This window comes from Syngnathoides biaculeatus, chromosome 2, assembly GCF_019802595.1.
Source record: "Syngnathoides biaculeatus isolate LvHL_M chromosome 2, ASM1980259v1, whole genome shotgun sequence".
Classification (NCBI taxonomy): Eukaryota; Metazoa; Chordata; class Actinopteri; order Syngnathiformes; family Syngnathidae; genus Syngnathoides; species Syngnathoides biaculeatus.
Genome location: NC_084641.1, coordinates 15,130,026 through 15,147,306, shown reverse-complemented (window position 1 = coordinate 15,147,306; position 17,281 = coordinate 15,130,026). Strand labels below are relative to the sequence as shown.

The 17,281-nt window shown below is 41.3% G+C and overlaps 1 protein-coding gene across 2 annotated transcripts in view; it reads right to left on the bottom strand.

Annotated features, from left to right (window-relative positions):
- Window positions 1–8,057, bottom strand: part of chrm4a (cholinergic receptor, muscarinic 4a) — a 35,421-nt gene extending 27,364 nt beyond the window's left edge. Inside the window, exons 1-2 of one of the 2 annotated variants that reach the window (XM_061808611.1) lie at window positions 7,972–8,057; window positions 7,574–7,642 (exon numbers count right to left, since the gene is read on the bottom strand). Coding sequence is in view for 1 of the 2 variants with exons in the window: in XM_061808601.1 (XP_061664585.1) it covers window positions 7,574–7,673 (100 nt within the window). In the remaining variant the exon portion in view is untranslated. Of the gene's footprint in view, window positions 1–7,573; window positions 7,711–7,971 lie in introns of those variants that run through there. The other variant, XM_061808601.1, reaches the window with a different exon arrangement.
- Window positions 8,058–17,281: the final 9,224 nt, after the last annotated feature.

Genomic DNA, 17,281 nt, shown 5'->3' with positions numbered 1-17,281 from the left:
GCAGCTGTATCACACAAATAAATCGTTAAAAATTCATACATTGTGATTTCTGATTTTTTCTTTTTAGATTATTTCTGTCACAGTGGACATGCACCTACAATGAGAATTTCAGACCCCTCCATGATTTCCAAGTGGGAGAACCTCCAATATTGCAGGGTGTTCGGATATTTATTTTCTTCACTGTATAAGTGAAAAGAAATCAATTTCTTGCTGTCGCCTGTGGTTTTTATGATTCTGATCTCAGTCAGCCGTCCTCCGTTCACATTCACGTTTATTACGTCGGCTGTTACGTTTTTGGTTTTTCCTGAAATGATTCATGAACCGTCAATTTGTCCAGTATCAATGGGTACCCCTGCGACATTTCCAGAGGTGGCCAGGAATGTACTACATTTACTCATTTTGGATAAATTGTACTTTCCAGAGTGGTTCAGACTAAATGGTGCTATTACAATCATTTACATGCTGTTCGTTACTTTCAATTTATCAAAAACTGCATGCGTGCGTTTTAGCTCTTTTTTTAAAATCTATAAACATGCGGGTTCAACTTCCGCATCGAGCGTCATTGCTCCAATCCACCATTATTACCATTCACCGCTCAAACGACACAAGAACATCACACGTCTCCACACACAGTTTTCGATTGGTCTTCGCAGGCCAATCAAAGTGAGTTGTGATGACAAAAAACACTGCTTTAACATGCAAGTGTAGTTCAGTTCCTGTCCAAACATGGATACTTCATCTCACTTCCAACTTGAGGAAAACATTTTGAGGTGAGTTGTGCATATGGCAACATGGCATATGGCAACTGTAAAACACATCTTGTTCTTTCCCTCACAAACAAACTTTGACAATAAGTCTGGTCAGCAAACAACTTCTTAATTCAGTCCTTTCAGTGGATAAAGCAAATAATATTTCGGTAAGGGCCTATCGATCTGTTCTTGTTGCTTCCTCTATGTAAAAATTGAAATGCTGGCAGGTGCGTGTGGACTCCCACTGAACAAGAGTTTGAATTTAATCGTTTCCTTCTGAACACAACCACATGCCAGTTCTATGAGTGAGGACATCCTTGGGAAACCAGAATTATTTTAATTTTGTTTAAACTTTGCCGTGCCGGCTCCTCTGCCAATTTTGGCACCACTTTGGCAGTGGGCAGCTTTCATCCGCCTCACCTCCACATTCATATCAGACCACTTCTTTTTGATTTCACCACAGCATTGACAACCCCCAAATGCAGTGTCCCATTCACTCCTTTTTCTTGTCATTCATGCAAGACGACAACATGCCACACCAGATTTTTTTCCTTGCCTCCATTTCATTTAGCACCGTCTCTGCAGTTAGAAAAATTATTTTTCTTCCCTGCCTTGCTCATTTTCTAGATCTTCCGATCGTGAGGAGATTGGGATCGCAGGTGCAGGGTTTGTTTGAAAATGATTTGCATATTTAAATATGGGCGTGGACGCGGAGGGGTCTGCTACTCCAATGCACACGCATTCAATTCTATGTTGATTGGGATGTACGAATGAAATGTGCTCGGATTCATGCGTATGCACAAATTCAATCATCTGGATATTTTTGAGCGTATGCCATTTTCTGGATTTGAGCGTAGGCCAGTTCAGTACAGCATCCACGCAAGTCTTTGTACATGAGGCGCCTGGTGGTCGCCATCGTGGCCCACCTCCTGGTGTTCAGAGCCATGCTTTGTCCAGTCGCTCACCTTGGATTTGTGTGCCCTCCCAGCGCCATAAATCCCCAGACAATTGAACACCTGGGATCACCTGGACAAACACCTCCCCCACATTCCATTTACAACCAGGGCTCAAGTGAGCAAAAAGTAAAAAGATTTTGTCCCTCAGTTCTGATGTAACTTCAACATACAGTACTTCCTTGGTAACAATCTACATCGTTATCATTATTAGCCAAGAGCCGCCCCCACCCCCCACCCCCAAAAAAACATGAATAGGTGCATAGCTTCTCTATTCTCGATTCTCAATTTTTATTTTTTATTTTATATATGTACAGTATATGGCGTTGCCAGAGTACGTACTGCTTTTGTGACTTCCACAGCAGCACATGCAGACAGGTCAGTACAGAAGCCTGAAATGTGGGCACAACAAATTTAAACTGCGCCCTTATAAATGACTCTGCCGCTAGTGGAGTTCCCACCAAAACGGGACATTCTCACATTGAAACTGCAAGTGAATTTTACAGCTCACAGGCTGTCACTTGGTCAGTGTTATGCTTATGAGCGAACTGCAGCTAAATCTCTGCTTGAGTGAAATAAGGACAGCGACGTTTGCCGAAGGACTTTCAGCCACTTAGTGAACAGGTCAATAAAATTAATAAAGCAAATCAAACATGACACTCAAAACGAGGATGGAAAGACCATCACACTGAACTAACTTATGACATCACTCAGGAGGACACATCCACTTTAAGACACAACAAGACCACACAAAATACTACTGCTAATGCCCTGATGTGCCATAGAGATTTGAACCTGTGGCTGTAATAAATGTGGACTATTCAGATGGTTCTTTGGACGGGAATGACGCGGAGTCTGACGAGCTCGATTAACGGCCTCCCGGACGTCCAAGCTCGGCTCGCGGTACACCTTCGACGGCGGCGAAGGCCTTTAGCCTAGCTTTGGCGTCCGGGGCTAATGGCCTCCGCCGCCTGGAAGCTCGGCTCGCAGCCCGCAGCCGGAGCTCGCTCGTCAGTCTCTGCGTCATTCCCTTCCGAAGAACCATCCGCGGCGGCCGGCCCGGAGCTCCCGGGGGCCTTTGTGTACGCGTAGGCCTCTGAGTCGTCAGAGTCCGCGTCATTCCGCCCGAAGAACCATCTGAATATTCAACATTAATTACAGCCACAGGTTCAAATCTGTATGGAAGTATTCCTCCATCTTCCCAGTCAACCGATACTGCTATTCCTTCATCAGATGAGGATAAATACGAGAAATCAGCGCTGGTCATAATGGTTTCCAATGTAATCCAGCGTTTGGAACGGCACAGTACACGTCACATCCGCCCACGTACATGTGACTCGCAAAAATGGCAGTGTCCCTAAAAATTTTTAATTGTCGACAAAAATCTTCTCAAAACACTATTAAATGAGAGAGGATTTAACATCACATTGTCGAAAAAGGGTACATATCACATGACCTATTGGATACACTGTTCATGCAAACCACTGGATTTCACCTTTAAATTCATAAGTAGAAAGTGCCTCTGTATATGTAATATTTAGATTCTATTCTAGCACTTATATTAATTACACCATGTACAGTATGAAACTAATTGAGCCATCAAAGCTTCAACAGATGAAGTAAGCTGTAAAAGTGTGTGTGTGTGCATCCATGATTGTGTGTCTTATTGGTTGTTTGGTGTCAGTTGATGACTAAAAGCGAATAACACCGGGAAAAGTGTGGGTGTTGCAGAACGCCCACAGTTGCTATGTCCCTCTACACAACATAAACCTTGGTGTAACAAATGTCAGAACAATTGAATTCCAATGATTTGCCAAATAACCAGGACATAGATAAGTGTAAAATATTCATTATACCCATTGCAGCTAACCATCCATCCATTTTCTATACTGCTTATCCTCATTAGGGTGTGCTGGAGCCCACCTCAGCTGCTCTTGGGCGCAAGGCAGGTTACATGCCCAAGTGGCCGCCAGCCATACTGGATAGGACAAACAACCACATGCAAATCTGTTGACAATTTGGAGTCATCAATGAACCCAACATCCATGTTTTGGAACGTAGCAGGAAGTTGGAGTAGTCGGAGAAAACCCACACAAGCAAAGGATGAACATGAAAACAGAACTATGAGGAAAACGTGTGAACCACGCATTCAACCTGCTGCCCGCCCCTACTTTTCAACGATAAAAATGACACAAGCCAGCTTTGACCAAAATGTGTGGGGGATCAACGAGAGGAGCCAGGACCGCTCTTACTAATCTCACCACTGGGATGTATTCTTAGCAGGAACAAGAATGCAAAAGGGGTAAAATTAGGTCCATGTAGCTGTCGGCGGGAGGGGGAGGAGGAGGAGGAGAGGGGACCGAAGTAGTTAATGTTGAGGGAGGAGGAAAAATAAAATGGAGGACATTCTTCATTCATTAGAGCATTGCAGCAGTTTTCTCAGCCACATATTTAATATAAGATAGATGTCAACGCACACCACCACACAAATATGTCACAAAAAGTGGAAACAAAGCTTTAGGTTCAGTATTTTCCCTTCTGCCACCTCATGAAAGCGCCTTCTTGTTTTGCTTTTCGCGACAGGTCACAAGTATTGCTCCATTATTAAACATGTTATTTGTAGTAAATAATTTTTTTTTTTTAACAGATTCAGTGAAATAAAATTTCCACACCAAACAAATGATCTCCCACGGTACACCGATGGGAAAACACTGGTGTAGAACCAATGTTTCCTAAGCCGTAAAAATCGGATGGTGCACCATTAGCACTGAAACCACACATCAGTGTTAGTATTCGATTGTTATTCCACTTTCTCAACAATGCGGTGATCCACAATTTGATTTTATTTAAATTAATACCATAAATCAAATATTTGTTGTATTTGTAGTAATACAATGTTTTTAGAAATACATATGAATTTACAATATCATCCATCCATTGTCTGAGCCGCTTATCCTCACAAGGGTCGCGGGAGTGCTGGAGCCGATCCAGGCTTTCAATAGACAAGAGATGGGGTACACCCTGAGCTGGTTGCCGGCCAATCGCTGGGCACACAGAAACAAACGACCAGTCGCACTCAGGCAGAGGGATAACATGCAAACTCCACACTAGCGGGGCTGGGATTTGAACCCTGAACCGCAGAACTGCAAGGCAGATGTGCTAATCATTTTTCACTGTGCCGCCATTTACAATATTATCAGAAGTCTAATTTTAATGAATGACTACAATAAATACATTCTCTGTATTATTTTGTGTCCAATAAAATTGATTCCGAAAAGATGTCTTCGAAGGTGCATTAAAATGCCCGACGTCATCTGGGGAGGTTTTCTGAAGCACTTAAGGCAAACAGTCTTGAGTTTTGTCGACTATGCGATTTCCAACTCTGTTCTGAACCGGACAGCCAAAATGCTCCAATACTGCTGACATAAATGAGCTTGAAGGGCCTACATTTTCTGGGTAATTGGTTGAACAAGCCACGATTCTCCTCTCTCCCAGTCTGCACGGAAACAGAACCAGCATTTGCGGTAACCGCAGCTTTGCTCACTCCTGTCAGATGACTGTCACCGGAAAATGTAGTCACATGACAAGCAGACGGAGCAGGTTTACTGAAGAACTACAGTATATCTTCAGGCTTATGCTTATTAAAATTACCTTAAAATAATAATCATAATAGAAGAGGAAGAAGAAGCTCGTGTGATTGTATCTGATTAGAGGAACAAACTGATGGAGATGGAGAGCCATGTCATCTTTCTGTCTTATCACAATCCCCCCCCCCCAATATACTGCATGTGTACACGCCACAAAACAAATGACCACAAAACGTCTTCTGGCCAGAGAGATTAACTCGAAGAGCTTCATTTAGTCATGCCATAGTCTTGTCTACTGGAAATAAGTGCTTTGCGCCATCTTGTGGCATCTGTAGGAAATTACAAACGTTTTCCAGTGGGTGTCAATTGCAAATTTTCCCTGCTCATGGCATGTCTCAGGGCTAGTAATGCTAGGTAAGTATTAGCACTCAACAAAGCCAACATCAGATGTGCATGTTGATAGCATGGCTTAAATACTGTATTGTTACTGCCACACCATTCATCGCTTTTATTTATTTTTTTGCAATGTATAATCAATTGGGGGAAAAAAAATCAAAAAGAGGGCAAGTGTGGGCATTTTCCCTTCATCATGTACATTCCAAAATATTCCTCTAAGTCCCTGAAGCCCAAGCTAACAGGCGAGCGCAAATCTGTTGGCATGTTTTAATGACCTGAGTGTACAGCAAATGAGTGAAAAATTGTCAGTCACACCTTTTGTCTCTCATAAGTGGACATTGCTTAGCGCTATGGTTTCGTCCAAAAAAAAAAAAAAAGTCAAACTTCCCATTTATATAATTATGGATACACAGGGTAAATATAGAGTACCTTCGTCCCTCTGCCGGAAAACCAAGTCATTGTACTGCCTTGTCACTATAAGTTGCTGGCATGGATAGATGCAAAAACACATCATATTTGTAGTAAATCATGTAGGGTTTTTTTTTTTTGTGTGTACCAATTAAGTGATTTAAGATGATGAAATTTTCACATTTTATCATCTCTCGCACACCGGTTGGAAATGACTGCTGTATAGCATTATTACCTTTCTATTTAGGCAATGAAAATGACCAGCATTAAACAACATTAACATCCACACCATAACAAAGTCCAGGATTTGGATGCATATGTAAATGATGGAAATTATATTTACCCCCCTCACCCCCGTGTTTATGTGTTGCACTAGTTTACAGCGCAATACAACTGTACTGCATTGTAATAAGAGCACATGAAAAGCTAGGATATTTGACCCATCTCTCGTACTGGATATAATTACATTGCGCAAGTGTTCACTGACGTTGTGGTTTCAATGCATGGGCAGGATGTAGTGTGAAATGCCAGGCGCGCAACAAAAATAATCGGGCCAACTGTCGCCAATGTATAAGACTGAAGAGTTAAAGGGCAGAATTTGGAATGTTTCAGACTCACCATTGAAGTTCCAGAGGGGCAGAAGCCCTCCAACTCCATCACTGATGTTACTCATGTCGCATGTCCGACGATATTTCCACGGCGCTCTTCCTTCTTCTTTTCACAAAGCTTGTCCCCCCCCCCTCCCCGAGTCAAAATGAATGTGCCAGCCTGTTTGTTTCCACACCACCTTAATTGTGCGCCCCCCCTCAGTCTTCACAGACAGTTGACCCGATTGAGCGCGCGCACCTGTCAGGATTCATCTCCGTTCGCCTGACTTCGACGATACAAATCGCTGAAATAAACCTGTGCGCCGAGCTGATAATATAGTCAGCAAAATAATTTTTTGGGGGGGAATTGAAAATAATGCCGCCGTGCGCGTGCGGTGGGGCTCATCACTGAGTGGACTGAGTGGGAGCGGTGCGGAGAGACGCGCGCTCAAGGGGTGGTGAGGTGGGGGATAATGGCCGTGTGACGTCACTAACGTACCACCTTCACCTTTCGAGTTTCATGCAATGATTCTAAAACTTTTTATCGCCTCAAAACAGCCTTGAGTGTTCCTCAAAACGAGACGGGTTCATTCCTAAAATATGTAATTGTCGGTCTCTGAAGCTGTTTAAACAGTAAAAGTAGAGTTTGCATTTAAAAAATACACACTTTGTCATAGGTTAAAACTAGTATTAATTACCTCTCTGTCTCCATTTTATACCTATAATTATATATTATTTTTAAAGACCCTGGACAGTGAGGTTTTTTTTTTTACAGTATATATGACACCACAGAGAAGAGTATTGCTAACAAGCTTGCCAATTTTAAATTAACACAACATAAATAAACCAAGTGCATAACATAAGGCTACAAAACCATAAAAAATAGAACCCACCTTTAAGTTCTAAGATGGTGTGAGCGTGTCCAATGAATGTGCTAGAAACATGACCTGTTTGATCTTCACCTGTTAATAAAAAAAAGAAAAAAATCATCATTCAAACTTACAATCTGTACTTCCCCATCTGTAATCAGCAGCAGGTTGAAAAAGGTAAGCTACGGTGTTAAATTGTCAATGTTCCTTTATGCGCTCCTGTTACGTGACGAAACTGGGATTGAGATCCCGCCCCAAGTGGAACACTTCAAATGGGGGAAAATGGAACAGGGGACGGACAGGCAGATCGGTGCAGGGTCTGCAGTGATGCAAACTTGGTATCGGTCCCTTTTGGTGAAGACGAGGCTAACCTGAAAGGCAAAGCTCTCAATTTACCGGTCGATTTGCGTTCTTAGCCTCACCTTATGGTCATGCGCTCTGGGCCATGACCAAAAAAACTGGTAAACTGGGCTTCCCCAATAAAGCGACTGCCCCCACGATCTGACCTTGAAAAAGTGGGAGAAAATGGATAGATGAATAATTAGAGACTGCAGCAAATAGCCAACAAATAAATTACAGTGCTCAATACTTATATACCAATTCACATGGATCATGTTGTTGTTTTTTTAACAGACAAAACAGACAGAGGTGAAAATTTTAATGCTGTTTCTCAACGATTCAGTAGAGACGTTTTCTCAGTCACTGCACATATTTTCAGCACTTCCCTACAATCTGAAACAAATCATTAAAAATGACTTTACATGGTCTTTTCTCCCACTACAAGAACAGCACATTACACACTGTCGTGGCACAAAACAAATCCGAATCGTGGCAATCATTTCCTCGTACACGCAAGCGCATCCTCAGTCTGCCGCACAGTCACATACTGCAAACTGCCACTGATTTTTTTTTTTTGGCCAGATTATTAAACTTTTATTCGCAAAAAAGAGTTCATAGAAAGAAATGGAATTGGCTGGTAACCAGTTCAGGGTGTACCCCGCCTCCTGCCGGTTGACAGCTGGGATAGACTCCAGCACTCCCGCAAACCTCGTGAGGATAAGGGGCCCAGAAAATGGATGGATGAATCCCACTGAAATATTGCACACATTTTTGTGTTATCAAACACCAGCAATAGTTAAAAACAAATTACCCTTGATTTCAAATTAAAAACTAGTTCATAAATTTAATGTGTAAGTATGATGAGGCCATTAAAGATTTTTATTGTTTCACAGTCATAATGGCCCTCTGAGGGATATCGTAACTACAATGCGCCCCGTGACGAAAAAATGACTTTGAAACTCTTGCGCGACATAGACAGCTGCATCATTGGGCTTGGAAAATCACTATCAACGTAACCGCTCTCACCGGGTCACAGGATGAGTTGATCACTTCTCATATTTTTATTTGATTGTACATCCCCCCCCCCCCCCAAAAAAAAAAAAAAAAATCAGTAACATTTCATGTTTGTCAACCTTCCAAACATGAAAAACCCAAGCCACTACCAACGTAGCAGCTCTGGCTAACGTCCAGCCTGTTTATAGTGAAGGGCGTTAAGAGTTTTGTGCGTAGCAAAATGGAGAAAAAAAAAAGTAATGAAATATATTACAAGTAAAAGTTAAGTTAACAAAACTAAATGTTTGTAAATAAACTATTGTTAAAGATGAAATGCAAAAGTATTGTACAGAAAAGTTAAGTACAATTGCAACTTCACTCACTAGAGTAAGCCTACGCACCACCACACTGAGAATCGCTGGTTTACTAGTCCTTGTCGCCATGATGTTACTACATGTGGCCAAAACTCTTGATTGGACAAGCAAACAAACACTTCCATATCATCTTGCCAAGAAAGAGTGATTGAGAAAACGGTAATTGGCTTGAATGATTCTTTTAGCTTTCATACCTACCAATGGAGTTTAAATGGAAGACGTCTCAGTCGATAAGAAGCTGTTACGAGGGAAATTGTTTCCAAGGAGACAGAAAGCCGACTGTAATTTACATTTTAACAAGTTAAGTCGATTCAAATGTTGTATGTGGAGAAAATTCAGACATAGTGTGATCAGTAGTGAAATGTACGTTAGCTAGCAAACTAGCCACTAATTGGAACATTTTTCTCCTCTTACATTCAAGGTCAGCAAAGGCCCAATTGTTGCATGTCAGAAAGATTATCCGCCTGTGCCCTGTACATATCAAACCCCTGCCAAGCTAGCACAAGTGAGAAAAGACAAATGTCTGGAGAGGAGCTTCTGTTTCAGAAATAGGAAAAGGCTAAATCCTGACAGACAAGAAAAGCCCCCCCCCCCCACACACACACACAAAAGCAAATGGGGAATCCTACTTCAAATATGGGTTTATTGCGACAAGTGATTCTCAGACACCAATTCCTCACGAAATAAAATATGACGACAAGCTTGTGAATTAGCCAATGTAGTATTCAGAATTCCCCCCCCAAAAAAAAAAAAAAGAATAAGCACTAAATATGTTGCTGCATTTTTCAACATCCTATCGATGTGAGGCTTTTTAGGACAAGGAAAAGCAGACATTAGTAACCTTTTCAGGGGTCATTGCCATAACCCCAGGACGGTATGGGCTCGTTGATGAGAATTGAGAAACAGACTTATGATGATTACATTGAGAGTAATGGTGAATTGTGTTTTTAATACTTGTTCTTTTGCTTATATGCTACCATTCTGCAGTGACAAAATAGGTTGAGATCACTCCCCAAAAGAAGTTATGTACTAGCACTGTGCATCTGGGATTTACTAAGGAATTATGAATACATTAGAGAGAAATAATAAAGTGCAATCACAGTCAAATAAAACATCAACTATATGAAATAAAATCAAACAAAGTTTTTAAAAGTTGCCAACCAAGGTGCACATCTATGTTGCAATTAATTGGATCCGGCTGTCCCAGAGTGGCACGTGATCGCTGTTTTCCCAGCTGAAGTCATGCTGCACGTGACAAAAAAAATAAATAGCTTCAGTGTCGTATTGTCCTTGCAGTCAATTGTGTTGTCTGTTTGACAAAATGCCAACATTCTGCAAGAACAGAAATTAGATTTGGCTCCAAATCTTTTTTTTTTTATCCAAAATGTTACTCAAGTAAATGTAATAGTGTGAATGTAGGGCCTGACTACTACCTACCTCTGGTCAGCAAAATGTTATGGCAAAATTACTTTTCTATAGCTATCAGTGCTTGTGCGGGAGGAAGCTGGAGTACCTGCAACAACAATAAAACAACAAACATAAAACATGCACAAGGACAAACAAGCATAGAGAAAACGTGCAAAATGCACACTGGAGGGCTGGAGTCAAGATTCAAACCCTAACTCAAAAGTGTGCCACATACATGCTGAACTCTGGGCTAGCATGCGACTTAGTTGAACAAAATTTAATTGTGTGAGAGTGTCAAAGCACTCGTTATATGATATTCCGAATCCCTGGCACCACGCGTACCAGCAATAGCAACAATATGCATGGCCTATGGTGAAACATGCAGATCATGGACAAAGTGGCACGATGCCTGAGTTTGGGGGCCCCCTAGTGGCTGAAAATCCCTAAGCAGCTGCTTCTCATCTGCCCTGACATTGCAGCCGCTGTCACTTCAAAGCTAATACAGTATTATATTAGCTTTGATGTGACAGTGGCAGTAAAGTTAATTAAAATATCGACAATATGTTAATTAATCCAGTTAAAGAGGAGCCATCCATGAAGAGAAACAGAAATCAGATCAACGCTAAGCTTCAAAATCATTTAGATTCAATTTGACGTACATCATTACATCATATTGAGTTTATCAGATGGTTAAACATATGAATACATTATTCTCTCTATCTACCTATCAGCCTACTGAGCAAGAATTGAACCCAGACTGTCTGCACACAAGGCAGGCAAGTGTGTTACACTATCAGTGACTGGGAAAGGGAAAAAGACAAAAAAAAAAAAAAGTGACACACGCCACCATTAGTGACAAAAATAAGCCAATGTTTCCAAGGCTTTACTGAGCCAAGGCATATAATTGGCAGAAAAACATCAGGGCACACCACCAAACAAACCGTCGCAAAAAGGTGCTCTATACTCGCTTAGTTTGGGCTTGTTTAGTTGAACACAAAGTGATTGTGTTATAAAAGTCAGCGGGGGTGGGTGGTGTATCGCAGTTTGACCCGGAAAACACAAAGACAATTGCGTTGTTTTCTCATCTCATCTCATGTTAAATTATCCTATAGGATTGTCCTTAGGTCATAGCTGTGTTAAGAGTGTACCTGTCCTGATTATACAGTGGCATAAATACAATTATTGGACACAGTACAAATTTTCCTCAGTAAATATACTTACAAAAAGTGCTACTGACTTGAAAATTTCACCAGATGTTGGGAATAACTCAAGTAATCCCTACATACAAAGAAAGTAGAAAAATGAGTTCAAAATTAAGTTGTGTGTAATAATGTGAAATGAAATGGGGGAAAAAAAGTATTGGAACACATGAAAAAAGGTAGGTCCAAGACAACACCTCAAATCTGTCAATTGTCACGGATGTGGTGCCCCTGAGCAAGATACTCATACCCCGAACTGCAGGGCACTTCAGCTGCCCCCTGCTTCAATATGCTGCACTACCAAGTGTGTGTATTCACTGTGATGAGTAAAATGCACAGCACAAATTTTGCGTGCATGTTCAATAAATAAAGATTATGATTCTTATTATTATCATCAAAGAGCAATCCAGCTAATTGTCAGTCCAAATGAATATCAGCAGGTTTCAGTCGTAATTGAAAAAAACGTCTCATTGCCAAGCTGTGAGTCAAGACACTCATTGAAAGATTTCTGACAGAGGAGTACAAATACTAATCATAATAGTTCTCCAAGAGCCAAGAACCACCTATGGAGTGCTCGAAAAAGACCTGGAATTTTACAGAGAGCTTGAAAAAGACATGGAATTAGCAGGTAACGTCAAAAAATGCCACCACTCTCAGCATGCGAGACCCCAGTACTGAAAAAAAAGCATGTTAAAGCTTGTGTAAAGTTTGCTGAAAAACATCTGGACAAGTCAGTAAATACTGAGAGAATTTATAGTGGTCTGGTCGGATGAAAGTAAAATACAACTCTTCTGATGCCTTAATTCACACCATGTTGGGAGGAGAAATGGCACTGCACATCACCCTACGAACACCATACCAACAATGAAGTTCAGAGGTGGGAACATGATGGTGTGGGTCTGCATTGACAAAAATCTGCTGGGATTTACGAGGATGATGATCCAATGATTCAATGATCCAAAACGCACTGCCAAAAAAAAAAAAAAAAAAATCTCTCAATTGGTTTAAAAGAACAAGAAGAAAGCTCCTAGAATGGTCAAGCCAATCGCCTTACTTGTGTTGGATTGGATTTTGAACCTGGGGGGTGTTGAATATTTCACCTCCAAACACTAAAAGGTGCATGCCCAAAAAAGTTTGGGAACCAGAGTTATACTGTATATATGGACTATTTGGGTTGTTCTCAACACCTGATGAAATTTTTATGTCAATATTATCTTTAGAAATATATTTGAGAAAAATAGTGATATGTTAAATACTTATTGCAGCCGCTGTATATTGTATATCTGAACAACAGCTAGTATACCAGAATTATGTTCGACTACTATCAGGATGTCGTTGATTAAAATGATACAAAGAGGCCTGCGAGCACTCTGACAGGAACACATTTACAGCACACTAAAATTGTAATGTAAAATCGCTACTTCATGACGTTGTCGCTGATTAAAATGGTAAACACAGCCGCCCCTCTTGGGACACTCTAAATTGCTCAATGTAAACATAAAAACCTCAACGTTACTTAGTGTCAGAATGTGGAAATCCCTACTTATGTCCCCATCCACCTCTGAAAATATCAGAATAGTTCAAATATAATAGATTTTATGGAAATAAAGTATGGGTATTTTATCAAACTTTCAAACCTGATAATACAAAATGAACATGGTGCTGTGATGGCAGGTGTCAGCGGTAACAGCAAGCAATATGCCCGTGTCACCCAATGCCATCATGCACCCTACAGAAATGCCTGTCATTCATTTTAACGCTTTTCAAATGTCTTATAGGCATTGGTGATGCAGTCAATACACAATTGAGTTGATGAATCCCTTTTATGAAAAACATAATCGGCAAGAATTCTACTTGAGGCAACTAAATCTTTTTTTTCAGCTTGTCCCGTTAGGGGTCCCCACAGCGTGTCATCTTTTTCCATCTAAGCCTATCTCGTGCATCTTCTTCTCAAACACCCACTGTCCTCATGTCCTCCCTCAGAACATCCATCAACCTTTTCTTTGGTCTTCCTCTCGCTCTTTTGCCCGGCAACTCCATCCTCAGCACCCTTCTACCAACATACTCACTCTCTCGCCTCTGAACGTGTCCAAACCATTGAAGTCTGCTCTCTCTCACCTTGTCTCCAAAACATCCAACTTTGGCTGTCCCTCTATTGAGCTCATTTCTAATCCTATCCAACCTGCTCAGTTCGAGCGAGAACCTCAACATCTTCATTTCTGCTACCTCCTGTTGTCTCTTCAGTGCCACCATCTCTAATCCGTACATCATGGCCGGCCTCACCACTGTTTTATAGACTTTGCCCTTCATCCTAGCGGAGACTCTTCTGTCACATACAACACCAGACACCTTCCGCCAACTGTTCCACCCCGCTTGTACCCGTTCCTTCACTTCCTTACCACACTCTCCATTGCTCTGGATTGTTGACCCCAAGTATTTGAAGTCATCCACCTTCGCTATCTCTTCTCCCTGGAACTTCACTCTTCCTCCTCCGCCCCTCTCATTCACGCTCATATATTCTGATTTACTGTATTTCGGCTAATCTTCATTCCTCTCCTTTCCACTGCATACCTCCATCTTTCTAACTGTTCCTCCGCCCGTTCCCTGCTTTCACTGCAGATCACAATATCATCTGAGAACATCATGGTCCAAGGGGAATCCAGTCTAACCATTACTACCACAAACAGGAAGGGGCTAAGGCAACTGAGGCAACTAAATCATTGGATTAAAAAAAAGGCTATTAATAATCTCGATTTGCATTCACCTATATAAAAAAAACAAAAACATTCAGACTATCCATTTTCTGAGGCACTTATCCTCACAAGGGTCACGCAAGTGCTGGGGCCTATCATAGCCATCTTTGGGCAGGAGGCAGGGTACACCCTGCAATGTTTGCCAGCCAATCAGAGGGTACTTTTGTGTAAACAACCAACCACTCACACCTCTGGGCAATTCAATTTCTTCAATTAATGCATGTTTTGAGGAAGTGGGAGGAAAATGGAGTACCTGCAGAGCAAACACACAGGCACATGGAAACTCCATGAAGGCAGCGCCAGGATTTCAACCAGGGTCTTCGAGAACTGAAGGCAGACGCTCTCACCGGTCAGCACCGTGCCCCTTTCAGAAATTAAATACAGTACAGGCAAAACATTCACAGTAGAATACATTAGCAGTTCATTTAAAGAGGAAATGTCTGCCTTCTGCTCATTATGTGAGAGGCTGTAGTGTCCAAAATATGGGCACGCCAAAATCTGTCTCAAACTGATTTATTTCATGAGAAAACAAGCCTAAAATTAGAACTGTATCTATGGGGGGTTTCTCTGCGGACATCATTTGTCAGTCCAGAACTATGGAATAAGAGCCAATGTTCACAGAGTTAGATAGGCCCTTAAAATACTGAACATGTTCAATATTTTCTACTAAAAATATTCATGTGTGGAGAAAAACAACATCTCTCAAAGTCATGACCCTGAGAATTGTGATCTGCAAAAAAATGTAGCCAATCAAGAAGTGCCTGAACTTAAAACGTAACCCCCACGAATAATGAGGGAAAATTCCGAAACTATACATTCTACCATCTGGTGGAAGACAATTTAATTGTTCTGCTTATCATTATGTCACTGGCAAAGATATACACTATACATTTTTAATCAAAAACACATTTTTAAAAATGGTGCTGTTTTGAGTGCAGGCACGGATTAATGGCAGTTACAAATTTATTTGATGAGTTGAGTTAGAGCTTGGTCAACAATCCTTTAAGAAATTAAACTCATAAGGTATCACCGTATACAGGCTAAGTGTACCTTCTGCCATCTCGTCAAATCGCATTTAATTACAGTATTCTGCTTCTCACCGTATGTCCCTGGCACAGATAGTTAATTTGAGAAATACTTTTCAGACCAATTAAGCAAAATTGCATCCTATCCAGTGGTACATCTGAAGATCTCTCTCAAAAGTGATTGAGATTTAGTGCGATGACATTAAAAAATGTGCTTATGTAACAAAAGTGTCTTGACAGAAAGATAAAAAAAACTAATAACAGCGTTACCATATAACTACAATGCAGCTTCAATCACGAATGGGGTGCATGATGTGCTTCCAAAAGGAGAATTTGAGTGGGAAAACACTGATGCACTATTTTCACTTGATTTGGACACATGCACACAAACCATGTGTCAAGCATTTGAAGTGGGCTGATTTTGGCTCAAGCCATTATCTTCTTACACAACCCACTAGAAGAGTTCCTGTGTGTGCACGTGTGCGTGTTGAGTGCATGCGTACCTGCTTGTGCTTGTGTGTCATTTGGAGTGATTTCTAATAGTACAAAAATAATAAAGTGCTGCCTTATCGTGGTCCACTGCTGGATCTAAATTGGAACCTGCTGGAGTTATCGAACCACCATAAAACACACATTAGAAAATTCTGGTTTCCTACCTGCTTTGCCTGCATTTGGTGTGGCCGTCTCCAACTGTCTCACCTGCCTAGCCACTCTGACCCCCAAACACTCAAATCTCTCCACTCTGTGACATAAATAGCTTTATTTCTTGACACAATGCATTAAACATACGTATGCCTGTAAGAATTTGTTGTCTGCACAACAACTATTCTACACAGCTATGATTCAGACTATCTTTACAATCCCGATTGGTGTTTAATTTCAGAATACCAAATTGCACTTCTGTGCATTAATTCAAATGCAAATGGCAAACGGCACTGTGGAAAAGGCCACCACTAGTTTTGTTCTTATCACCCTTTTTATTTTACACAGCAGTTGACCTGTAAAAAAATAAAATAGATAAATATAGCTAGGTAGCTAAATAGCTTTACAACACCTTTACCAACCATAACTGCCATGCAAATACACCTAACTTCCGAATTGGCTTTGTTTTTGGAAACATTTAACAGAATGTTTTTGATACACACCAATTGTTTGACATTACGCACACACACCGGATTCCTCCCAGGTCCCCAAAACTCACAATAATTGGAGACTCTAAATTGCCCTTAGGTGTGGTTGTGAGTGCAACTGGTTGTTTCTATACACCCTACAATTGGCTGGGAACCAGTTCAGGGTGTACCCCACCTCCTGCCCAAAGATAGCTGGGATATGCTCCAGCACTACCACATCCCTTGTGAGGATAAGCGGCTCAGAAAATGGACAGATGGAGTACAACAACCATAGCTCTCAGCTCGTGTAACATATTTAGATATGGATACCTCCATCTATTTTCTTCCGCATAGCTTAGGTTGGGTCGCAGGGGCAGAAACTTTAGCAGGGAACCTCTTCCCAGCCACTTCGGACCAAACTGTGACACCAGTTGTACAGGGATCGAACAGCCCATATCAGGGGGTTAGGTACCACATACTCCCAATGCACCCCCCACAGGACTCTCCGAGGAATACGGTTGAATGCCTTCTCT